Genomic DNA, 12,549 nt, shown 5'->3' with positions numbered 1-12,549 from the left:
GCATCTCTACTTCAATCAATAGATGTGCACCGGAACACTGCAATAAATGTGCACCCTTTAATAATGTATAGACGTTTCCTTTCTAAAGAGCGTGCATATATTCTTCCTCAAGGGAACACCAGCTACGAGGGGTTTTGGACTGAGAGAATATTTGACCTTCTCTGATAAAGAAAAACACAAACTTCTGTTGAGTGTCCGAGACCAAGGCCCAAAAAGGGTCCTTATTTCCTTTCTCCATCACTGCAGCCTAGCAAATCAATATCCTACCACCACTGGCTGTTTGTGAAAAAAACACCTACTTCCTCTGGCCAGTGGTCAGCACAGAGCAGAGAGAGCAGTAGACTCGGTGGCTATCTGGATAAGATCATCAGATAACAAGTCATGGCCTGCTGCAAGGGCAGAGAGAGACACAGGGCGAGAGAGAGAGAGAAACTCTACTTGGAGGAGTTGAGACATGAAAAAGGGGATAGCCAGAAAAGTTAACTTCTCTATTACAATAAAATAAATGTCTCAATGTGTTTTGGTGTCCATATGACCCATTCTGTTGGACCAAACCTCAAATGCAAATAGTTAGTTGAAACTTCTTGTCAAGGAGGAAGATGTGATCTCTGAACTTTGTTGGCGTGAGGCAGGGAGAGGTCATTTAACTCTTGCAAAAATCTGTCCAAAATAAGGCCAATGCATTTCTATGTGCTTATTTTGGACCAAAACTTGATGCTTGACCTCCCCCCTTTGTGATGACTCCCACTGTTAAGGCGGAATCCTGCATCTCTTCAGTATATACAGATCGCGGGTGTAAATGGGAAGGCGCACAACACAGCACAGAGGAGCGAAAGAGACAAGACCAAAAATACAACACGAGAATAAGCAGACAAACGCTTATAAAAACAAAAAATAACAAAACCTTGATATACAGGGATTTGGAATATTGTGTAAAAAAAACATTAGAATTAATCAAATGTATTTGATATATCGCCCAGCTCTACATGGGGCCGTGCATTATCATAAGGTGATGGCGGCGGATGAATGGCACGACAATGGGCCTCAGGATCTCGTCACGATATATCAACATTCCTGCAGTCAGCATGCCAATTACATGGTCCCTTAAAACTTGTGACAAAACTGCACTTTTTAGAGTGGCCTGTTATTGTCCCCAGCACAAGGTGCACTTGAGTGATGGTCATGCTATTTAATTACCTTCTTGATATGCCACACCTGCCAGGTGGATGGATTATCAAGGCAAAGGAGAAATACTCACGAACAGGGATGTAAACAAATTTGTGCACAAAATGTGCCACTGTAATGCCGCTTTACAGCACTGTGGTGAGAGCCCATTTGAACAGAGTAGAAGAGGGAGGGGAATGGGGGGAGAGGAGGTTGTTTGGGTGGTAGTAGTGCAGGCAGACAGAACAGACAGCTCAGGATGGATTTGGGGGCAAACAAAGCATGTGTTGCCAGATCCCTCTGGCTCCAGATCAGTGGAGAGGAAAACATCTCCCTGTAACCACGCTACTGACCTGACCTTTACACCCTCTAAGTTGCCACGGTCGCCGTAGCAACCCTCCCAGGGCGCAGAGGGTGGTCGGGTTCATTCTGCATGCACGGACCGTAAAGCTGTAGGGCGTGAGTCAACAACAGCCCAACCCTGCTCAAGCCTCTACCGGAGTTGAGCCAAGCCCTGCTATACAGCCACTGTTAGGTGGCGACTAGTCGGACTCTTGTACCATAGTGTGAGTGACCATCATGCACAAAGAAGGGTGACCGTTAATCCTGAGAACACATCTCAGTATTTTAGTGTTTGCATGTGTGCGTTTCAAGCCTTCAATACCACAGTTGAGGTCAAAGCTGAAGAACTTCCACATTTATGTGTCAGAGATTGAATGTACCTGTGTGTTTGTGAGAGAGAAAGAAAGGGAGTGTTTCACCATCATGGCCCGAGTTGAGGAGGTGCTCCCCAAGGTCACAGCCAAACACCCTCTCCCGGAGGATGCCCCGCTGCTTCAGCTTCTGCTTGGTGGGCCTGGACTTCATGAAGGTGCGCAGGAACGTGATCAGCTTCCCGTGCTTCTTAGACACTGCCAGGAAAGAGAGACACACACATACAATATGTTTAACACACACTCACATGTTCAGCTGGTGTTGACTGTCCATGTAACGTGAAATAACCCATTTAAAATGGTGAGCTGGCAAAGTGATGCAAACATACCAGTAAGGTGAGCTGCAAGACCTGGCTTTCATTAGATTATTGATTATTTTTAATCCAAGGTTATGCTGCATTTATGATCCAAGGTTCAATGGAAACATATAACAGACCAGAGGTGTGTGTGAATAAGCCAGTCCCAACCAATACATAAAAAAAAAAATCTTCTTCTAATGCCAGCCATTTATTACACCATGGGAAGATTTCTTGAGACTGTATTCAGCTTCATTCCTCAATTTAAATTCGAGGGCAACTGCAAACATCCTCCACCAGAATCACCACCTCAATATGAAAGACAAACCAAAGCCCCTCATTAAAGACAATGGGTCTAGAAAAAGGTCTAAGCCTTTCAAAGTATAGGCCCAGTTGTTTTCTCCATTTGGAAAATTGTGAGAAAAAAACCTCAGCTTTCAGAGAGAACAATGGAGTTGGCATGCCTGCAAACTTTTGTTCACAAATCCTCCACTGCAAATTGTAGATCCCAGAGTCAAATTTCCCGTGAAAAAGTGGAGACACATTCTCCAACGGAGCAGAAATAAGCTGGCTGTACCGTCCGACACGTTGGGGAATCAACTTTCCCTCTACAGCAAGGCTGCCTAATTCCAGTCCTGGAGGGCCAAAACATTTATGTTTTTGGTTTCTACCTGGTAGTTAATTCCACTCCCCTGGTGTCCCAGGTCTGAATCAGTCCCTGTTTAGAGGGGGAAGATTAAAACCAGAAGTGTTTCAGACCTCCAGGACTGGAATTTGGCAGCCCTGCTCTACAGACTACAAACAAAATACGTAACCCTATTCCAGGGACAACTTTTCTGAGTGAGTCCACTCTCTTCACCACAGAAAAATACCGAAAGTACTTTCATTTGTGTTTATATTGAGTACGAGAAGCACACCGCTTCTAAATCATGAACCATCCTTTCGGCATTGCTAAATTCTCAGCTGATTGGAACCAGAATTTTCCCTATGAGGCAGCTTTGTTACCAACCGTTGAGGCATCAAAAGGGCTTTGCATATCATGTAGGGCTGACAGAGCAATTGTATCAGCTTACACAAGCTGTCAATGTTATTCAGGAACCCACATCAACAGAAGCTGATGGGAGCGCAAGCCTGCAAGGCAAGAAAGACTTTGCAGTTGTCTGAAGACTTCTCTGCTCAATGTCAACTCTGCTGACAGTGAAGGGGCAATTCCAGAGACACTCTTCGGAAAATCAAACTGATTGTGGGACAATGACGAGGTCATTGTTTAAGCTATCTTTGGCGAAAGCCTCCAAGATGGAAAACATATGGTAAACTATCTCACAGGGTTGGGTAAAGCACTGCTGCAACTCTGATTTTATGCAGTGCCTTCGGAAGGTAATAACACCCATAGTTTTTTTCTTCAAATAAATAAAACATGTAAAGCTGAAATATCTTAAGTCAATAAGTATTCCTCTTTGATATGGCAAGACTAAATAAGTTCAGGAGTTAAAAATAGTGTTTAACATGATTTTTTAATGACAACCTTATCTCTGTACCCCACACATACAATTATCTGTAAGGTCCCTAATTCCAGCAGTGAATTTCAAACACAGACTCAACCACAAAGACCAGGGACGTTTTCTAATGCCTTGTAAAGGGCACCTATTGGTAGATGGGTAAAGAACAAACAAACAAAGCAGACATTGAATAATACTTTATGCATGGAGAATTTATTAATTACACTTCGGATGTTGTATTAATACACCCAGTCACCACAAAGATACAGGCGTCATTGATAACTCAGTTGCCGGAGAGGAAGGAAACAGCTCAGGGATTTCACCATGAGGCCAATGGTGATTTTAAAACAGTTAGAGTTTAATGGCCGTGATAGGAGAAAGCGGAGGAAGGATCAACAACATTGTAATTGCTCCACAATACTAACCTAATTGACTGAGCGAAAGAAGGTAGTCTGAAAATAAAAATATTCCAAAACATGCATCCTGTTTGCAATAAGGCACTATAGTAAAACTGCAAAAAATGTGGCAAAATAATTAACTTTATGTTCTGAATACAAAGCATTATATTTGGGGCAAATTCAACATAAACACATCACTTTCCAAGATGGCGTAGCAGTCAGACGTCTTTGGCTTTTGTCCTGTCGTGTCCCTTGTGTATATCTTTTTCTTCGCATATCTTTTAAAAATATTTTCCTAAACATTAACTTCTAAATGTATTTATATTTACCTCGGATCTGGAATCCCTCAACTGAAGCTAGCCAGCTAACAACCTACCAGCTATCAGTTAGCAAACAATTGCTAGCGGTCATCAGCTAACCTTTAGCTCGGAAAGCTCTCGCCAGTTCGAACAACGTGACTTAAACCAGAGCATAACGGACCTATTTCTCTCCATATCCCCAGATTCCTACAGCAAACTCAGAACATTTTCATCTGGATCTTTGCAATTAGCTAACCGCAATTCTGGTGACCACTCCTGGCTAGCATTTCCATCCCGGAGGAAGCACCAATTAGCCTGAAGCTAGCCCGGACAGGGCTCCTGTGCTACCACTGAAGCCCACTCCTGGGCTTACAATATCCGGACCCCTTCTACTGCCAGTACGGGGCACGGAATCCCGCCAATCCTCTACGATTGCAATACTGACATAATCTTCCCGAGGATTCCAACAGGCCCCTCAGGCGTGATGCCTGCTGAAGGCCCATTCTGCTAACCTGCTAGCTACCTAGAGCTACTTGGAACCCTACTAACTCCACGACTGGTCTATCGACGTCACTGCACGAAGAGGCAAAAACAGACTTACCCCCATCGCGACGTCTCCCAAAGGCTAACTTGCTAGCCCCGGTCTACTAACTGCTAGCTTGCCTGCCCCGGTCTGCTAACTGCTAGCCCCTGCTAACTGTTTGCCTGCTAACCCAGTCGGCTAACTGTTAGCTTGCCAGCACCGGTCTGCTAACTGCTAACTTGTTTAGCCCCGGCCTACTAACTGTTAGCGTGTTAACATCGGCCTGCTAACTGTCTGAATCGACGCGTTTCCAGTCAGCCCAACCACTCACTGGACCCATATGTTCACTTGGCTACGCATGCCTCTCTCTAATATCAACATGCCTCGTCCATTACTGTCCTGGTTAGTGATTACTGTCTTATATATATATATATATATATATAATAACCAACCATGTTGTTCCACCTCCTACATATGCGATGACATCACCTGGTTTAAACATCTCTAGAGACTATATCTCTCTCATCATTACTCAATGCCTAGGTTTACTTCAAATGTACTCACATCCTACCATACCTTTGTCTGTACACTATGCCTTGAATCTATGCTATCGTGCCCAGAAACCTGCTCCTTATACTCTCTGTTCCGAACGTGCTAGACGGCCAGTTAGTATAGCATTTAGCCATACCCTTATCCTACTTCTCCTCTGTTCCTCTGGTGATGTAGAGGTTAATCCAGGTCCTGCAGTGCCTAGCTCCTCTCCGACTCCCCAGGTGCTCTCATTTGTGGACTTATGCCTTGGTTTCATGCATGTTAACATTAGAAGCCTACTCCCTAAGTTTGTTTTACTAAATGCTTTAGCACACTCTGCCAACCCGGATGTCTTAGCAGTGTCTGAATCCTGGCTTAGGAAAACCCCCCAAAACCCTGAAATCTCCACCGTAACTATAACATTATCCCCCAAGATAGAACTGCCAAAGGGGGCGGTGTTGCAATCTACTGCAAAGATAGCCTGCAGAGTTCTGTATTTACTATCCAAGTCTGTACCCAAACAATTTGAACTTCTACTTCTAAGAATTCACCTTTCCAGAAACAAGTCACTGTTGCCACTTGCTATAGACCTCCCTCAGCCCCCCAGCTGTGCCCTCGATACCATATGTGAATTGATTACCCCTATCTATCCTCTGAGCTCGTGCTACTAGGTGACCTAAACTGGGACATGCTTAACACCCCGGCCATCCTACAATCCAAGCTTGATGCCCTCAATGTCACACAAATTACCAATGAACCTACCAGGTACAACTCCAAATCCGTAAACACGGGCACCCTCATAGATGTCATCCTAACTAACTCGCCCTCCAAATACACCTCTGCTGTTTTCAATCAAGATCTCAGCAATCACTGCCTTATTGCCTGCATCCGTAATGATCTGCCACCAAACGACCACCCCTCATCACTGTCAAACACTCCCTAAAACACTTCTGCGAGCAGGCCTTTCTAATTGACCTGGCCGGGGTAACCTGGAATGACATTGACCTCATCCCGTCAGTAGATGATTCCTGGCTATTCTTTAAAAGTGCCTTCCTCACCATCTTAAATAAGCATGCCCCATTCAAAAACATTAGAACTAGGAATAGATATAGTCCTTGGTTCACTCCAGACCTGTCTGCCTTTGACCAGCACATTAGCATTGAATAGCCCCCGTGATATGCAACTTTTCAGGGAAGTTAGGAACAAATATACACAGGCAGTCAGGAAAGCTAAGGCTAGCTTTTTCAAACAGAAATTTGCATCCTGTAGTACAAACTCAAAAAAGTTCTGGGACACTAAAGTCCATGGAGAATAAGAGCACCTCCTCCCAGCTGCCCACTGCTCTGAGGCTAGGAAACACTGTCACCACCGATAAGTCCACTATAATTGAGAATTTCAATTAGCATTTCTCTATGGCTGGCCATGCTTTCCACCTGGCTACCCCTACCCCGGTCAACTGCCCGGCACCCTCCACAGCAACCCGCCAAAGCCCCCACCATTTCTCATTTACCCAAATCCAGATAGCTGATGTTCTGAAAGAGCTGCAAAATATGGACCCCTACAAATCAGCCGGGCTAGACAATCCGGACCCTCGCTTTCTAAAATCTCTTTTGTATCATCTGAGATTCCCAAAGATTGGAAAGCTTCCGCGGTCATCCCCTTCTTCAAAGGGGGTGACACTCTAGACCCAAACTGCTACAGACCTATATCTATTCTACCCTGTCTTTCTAAGGTCTTCGAAAGCCAAGTCAACAAACAGATTACCGACCATTTCGAATCCCACCGTACCTTCTCCACTATGCAATCTGGTTTCAGAGCTGGTCATGGGTGCACCTCAGCCACGCTCAAGGTCCTAAACGACATCATAACTGACATCGATGAGAGACATTACTATGCAGCCGTATTCATCGACCTGGCCAAGGCTTTCGACTCTGTCAATCACCACATTCTTATTGGCAGACTCAAAGCCTTGGTTTCTCAAATGATTGCCTCGCCTGGTTTACCAACTACTTCTCTGATAGAGTTCAGTGTGTCAAATTGGAGGGCCTGTTGTCCGGAGTCTCTATGGGGGTGCCACAGGGTTCAATTCTCGGGCGACTCTCTTCTCTGTATACATCAATGATGTTGCTCTTGCTGCTGGTGATTCTCTGGTACACCTCTACGCCAACGACACCATTCTGTATACTTCTGGCCCCTCTTTGGACACTGTGTTAATTAACCTCCAGACGAGCTTCAATGCCATACAACTCTCCTTCCATGGCCTCCAACTGATCTTAAACATAAGTAAAACTAAATGCATGCTATTCAACAGATTACTGCCCGCACCTGCTCGCCCATCCAGCATCACTACTCTGGACGGCTCTGACTTAGAATATGTGGACAACTACAAATACCTAGGTACCTAGGTGCCTGGTTAGACCGTAAACTCTCCTTCCAGACTCACATTAAGCATCTCCAATCCAAAATTAAATCTGGAATTGGCTTCCTACAGTGGGGAGAACAAGTATTTGATGCACTTCCGATTTTGCAGGTTTTCCTACTTACAAAGCATGTTCTACTGTATTATTGATTATGTTTTGTTTATTCCATGTGTAACTGTGTTGTTGTATGTATCAAATTGCTATGCTTTATATTGGCCAGGTCGCAGTTGAAAATGAGAACTTGTTCTCAACTAGCCTACCTGGTTAAATAAAGGTGAAGTAAAAAGACAAAACAAAAAAAAATCACTGAGTACCATTCATATTTTCAAGCATGGTGGCGGCTGCATTATGTACTGGGTATGCTCGTCATCAGCAAGGACTAGGGAGTTTATGATAAAAATAAACAGAATAGAGCAAAGCATAGGCAAAATCCTTGAGGAAAATCTCGTTGTCTGCTTTCCAACAGACACTGGGAGACAAATTCACCTTTCAGCAGGACAGTAACCTAAACACAAGGCCAAATATACACTGGAGTTGCTTATCAAGACGATATTGAATGTTCCTGAGTGGCCTAGTTACATTGTTTTTGCTAAATCGGCTTGAAAATCTCGGGAAAAAAATAATGTAATAAATAATAAGTGCTAATATTGTACAATCCAGACGTGCAAAGTTCTTAGAGACATACCCAGAAAGACTCGCCAAAGGTGATTCTAACATGTATTGACTCAGGGGGTTGAATACTTATCTAATCAAGATATATTAGTGTTTTATTTTTCATATATATTTATATTTTTACAAATGTTTCTTCCACTATAACGTTATAGTATTTTGTATAGATCGTTGACAAAACAATGACAATGAAATCCATTTTAATCTTTGGAAACAGTAAAGGGGTGTGAATACTTCCTGAAGGTACTGTAGTGAGCAAGCTGAAGACCAGCATTCGGGTTAGTGGATCAAGGTGATGTAAAAATTTCCCAGCGGTTGCTGAAACCTTCTTATATCATGGTATGCATTTGAAAACCTAGAAAATGGCTGAGTCATGGTCAGCGGGGCAGAGAGCTGCTCTTCGGGTGGTTGGACACAGTGGAAGTCCCCGCAGTCCACAGCAAGTCAAATAAGAGCCAGCAGCCTCACCCTGAGATTTGCATGTGGAACTCTTGGATTCCTGAGGGGGAAATTTATGTGGAATTTTGATAGTTTGGGGATAATTATTATTGTTGTGACAAAACTGGTGTGGTTGACCGTAATGATATTTCACAATGCTCATACAGTTAGAAAATACTTTTACGACATTTTGAAAGGCAAACGTCATTAATTAGGACTTTTAAGGTGGTGTAAGGAGCCGTATGAAATTATGCCAACATAATGCAGACGGAGGTAAGCAAACACGCGGGTGTTCGCGTGGACATGCACACACTCCGATCAGAGTCAACACAAAGCAGCTACTGTCTGTTCTTTATCTTTACAACTTTCACAGTTAAGTGCCACTGTATAGGAAGCTAACAATAACATTCCACATTGCACTGCATAGCTATCCTCTCAGTCAACATTGATCATTTCTCAAAACAAGAAGACTGACAAGTTTCAGAAGAAAGATATTTGTTTCTAGCCATTTTGAGCCTGTAATAAGACCCACAAATGATGATGCTCCAGATACTCAACTAGACTAAAGAAGGCCAGTTATATTGTTTCTTTAATCAGAACACCAGTTGTCAGCTGTGCTAACATAATTACAAAATGATTTTCTTGTGAACAATTAGCCTTTTAAAATGATAAACTTGGATTAGCTAACACAACATGCCATTGGAACACAGGAGTGATGGTTGTTGATAATGGGCCTCTGTACGCCTATGTAGATATTTTAGTTTCCAGCTTCAATTGTAATTTACAACATTAACAATGTCTACACTGTATTTCTGATCAATTTGCTGTTATTTTAATGGACAAAAATGGTGTTTTTCTTTAAAAAACAAGGATTTTTCTAAGGGACCCCAAACTTTTGAACGGTAATGTATTTGTAATAAAGCAGCTTTCTTGACAATATTTTTGCTTCCCCTTCCCCTACATTTATGGCTCATTCCCAAGATTATCCAGTGAAACATTTGGATCAGGATATCAGTAGGAAATATAAGCATCTGAATAAAAATATATATATATTTCTGGGGCAGGATCATTTCCAATCTCTCCACGCCATGACTGCTGCTGAACTAACGTGGAGAGGGAGAAAGAATAACAAAGGGGGAGAAGGACAGAGATGGAGACAACAGAGTGCGAGAGAGACAGCGAGTGAGAAGAAGTGGAGCCAAAACTTGGACTGCGAGCTATCAAAACTGTTGAGATTGCAGGAGCGCACGTGTGACAGGCGATGGAGGCCCCAATGCGCTCAGGGACCAGATGCGTGGTAAAGTAACCGTTACTGACATCACAGCAAACACCACGCTCCCTCTCGGATGCTGGCCCACACATCAACTGCCATATCCCATTCCATTAGGCTGGGTCGTTTCAAGGGATGCGTGCAGGCCAACCGTAGGTGCAAAACCACAATGTAGAAATTAGTTTGAGGTGCATTGTTTGAAACTTCTGTATTGAGATTGTTGCCAAGATAACAATGACAGGTTATACTGATGCCATGACACTAAACCCTGCATTTCCAAGTACAGTACAACGGATATCAAGTCTGTCGATTGATATCTTATCTACTTGCAACATCAGTCCAACAATACTACTGGAGAGGGATGTCGAGGAATCCAACTATTATGTCAACTTCATGCTCTATTTAGCAGAGCCTTTTTGCAACCCGCTCATGTTCAACAGGCTTGACCGCTCCATTTACCTGCTCAATTACCCCCCATCCCCCCGTTTACAACCACATCAATCACTTTTATAGAGGGGGGAGCATTGTTCTGCAATGAGCCAATGTTTACATTCTTCACCAAGGCAGGTCCTATGGTATTCCATGGGGAAAACTGCTATAGAATATTTAGAAATGACACCATTGAGAGATGACAACAGTAACAGTATAATATGGACCTATCCAGTTAGCCCCCCCAAAAGCTTTAATTGCCAGTGGGAGCAATGTTGTGTCCAAAGCAAACAGTAGAATTGCATCTGCCCATTAAATGTGGTCCTGGGAGACAGTGATCTCTGTTTGGGTATGAGAGCGCTGGAGCATGTCACAGCCAGGCCAGAATGGCTGATTGTTCCAAGCTGAATACCCTATTGGAGTAACAGAGAGTTCTGGCTGAGAGAGGGATGACATCAGCCAAAAGTGTGTGGTCTCACAGGACAACTATGCAAATGGTCCTTTAAGACAACTAACAAATAGAGCAATATTTGTCTTGGGTGACCAGAGTGAGTTCATTCTGACGTCTTATTTTCAGGGAGTCCACATGAAACTGCTTTATAAGACATCCATCTCAGCCTTTGTAAGATAAGGTTGATGACATGCAAACTACAAAGCCCAATAGACCTCTAAAGGATCAATGTGGTATCTCAAAGCTATGAATCAATTTAATGCATGTCATTATATGATGTAATTGCCACGACTCACAGGAGATATCAAGGGTGTAAAGAAAACGCAACACTGTTCTTGTGAGCATAAGGAAATTCCGAAGGAGTCTTAACATAAATAGGTCTGCCTATAGGACACTTAAACCTAACTACTGTTGAATATTAATAGACCCTCACAAATGACAGTCATTGAAAGCATGAGCAGTTTCAACCTGAGACATAGTTGTCTATTTCCCTCCCACTGAGTTTAAGTAATCATTTTAGAGCAATTGTCAAAGGAATGTTAGGGTTGATTTGAATTTCAACAACTGTGCTACTAGACTAAATGACATGACTGCCCACATCACGTAAATCAAATAAAAATAATTTCAGAGAAGATCAACAAAACGGCTTGAACTTTCATCGATTGACAACATCATTTCAGAATTTAGGTGAGAAAGCAGTGAATAAGTGACAAATAAACTGAATTAAGGGGCAAAGACAGTTCTAACCCCCCAGATACAATGGAAATACACACTATACTAGGCTACAAATTAAATCCCATACAGTAATACATTCTACAGTAATACATTCTTACCTGCGTTTCAGTGGGATTCTCCCTTTATGACAGGACTTTAAATAGGGGATCCAAGGTAAACTGTAGGCATTTCCTTACAGATGCTCGTACTGTGACTCCTTATAATTTGGTTAATACGACTAATTATTTCAAAAGACACCGCCGACAAAACTTCACCTGACAATCACAAAATGTAGGGCTACCCATGGACAGTGAATAGTAGTCAAAAATAGGATTAGGATAAGTGTGCTTCTCACTCCTCAGCGAGTCTACTATGAGTTCAATCGCCCCGCAGGAAAACTTTCGTCACAGCATTCTTTCCTTTCAGTTAAACCAGCCCCCTCCCGTGTCAGTTTACAACCCAACTAGACCAATGAACTGAGAAGAGGGTTGCTGCGAACGGAGTATGGGCAAGTGGGCGTGTAGAAAGGAGAGTAGCAGGCATGTGGTAAGGAGTGGGTGTGCCGAAAGGAACGATTTGGGCTTGTGGAAAAGACAAATAATTGTACATTTTCAGTTATAAAACTGATGATTGTTTATTTTTTATTAAAAGTACTTATGATGTGCTTACTGTGACTGTCACCCTGATAAATCAAATAAAATTGTATTGGTCACATATACATGGTTAGCAGATGTT

General features: G+C 42.9%; 1 protein-coding gene across 10 annotated transcripts in view; it reads right to left on the bottom strand.

Annotated features, from left to right (window-relative positions):
• Nucleotides 1-12,549, bottom strand: part of LOC118389975 (rho GTPase-activating protein 32-like) — a 262,757-nt gene that overhangs the window by 13,256 nt on the left and 236,952 nt on the right. For 7 of the 10 annotated variants that reach the window (XM_052529794.1, XM_035780032.2, XM_035780035.2 and 4 more), the window contains one exon: nucleotides 1,887-2,075. In XM_052529794.1, the coding sequence (XP_052385754.1) occupies nucleotides 1,887-2,075 (189 nt within the window). Of the gene's footprint in view, nucleotides 1-1,886; nucleotides 2,076-2,206; nucleotides 2,404-11,933; nucleotides 12,268-12,549 lie in introns of those variants that run through there. The other 3 variants (XM_035780038.2, XM_052529796.1, XM_035780033.2) reach the window with 3 other exon arrangements.

Source organism: Oncorhynchus keta, chromosome 11 (assembly GCF_023373465.1).
Source record: "Oncorhynchus keta strain PuntledgeMale-10-30-2019 chromosome 11, Oket_V2, whole genome shotgun sequence".
NCBI classification, from domain to species: domain Eukaryota; kingdom Metazoa; phylum Chordata; class Actinopteri; order Salmoniformes; family Salmonidae; genus Oncorhynchus; species Oncorhynchus keta.
The sequence above is the reverse complement of the archived record's forward strand: the minus strand, read 5'-3'. Positions and strand labels throughout refer to the sequence as shown.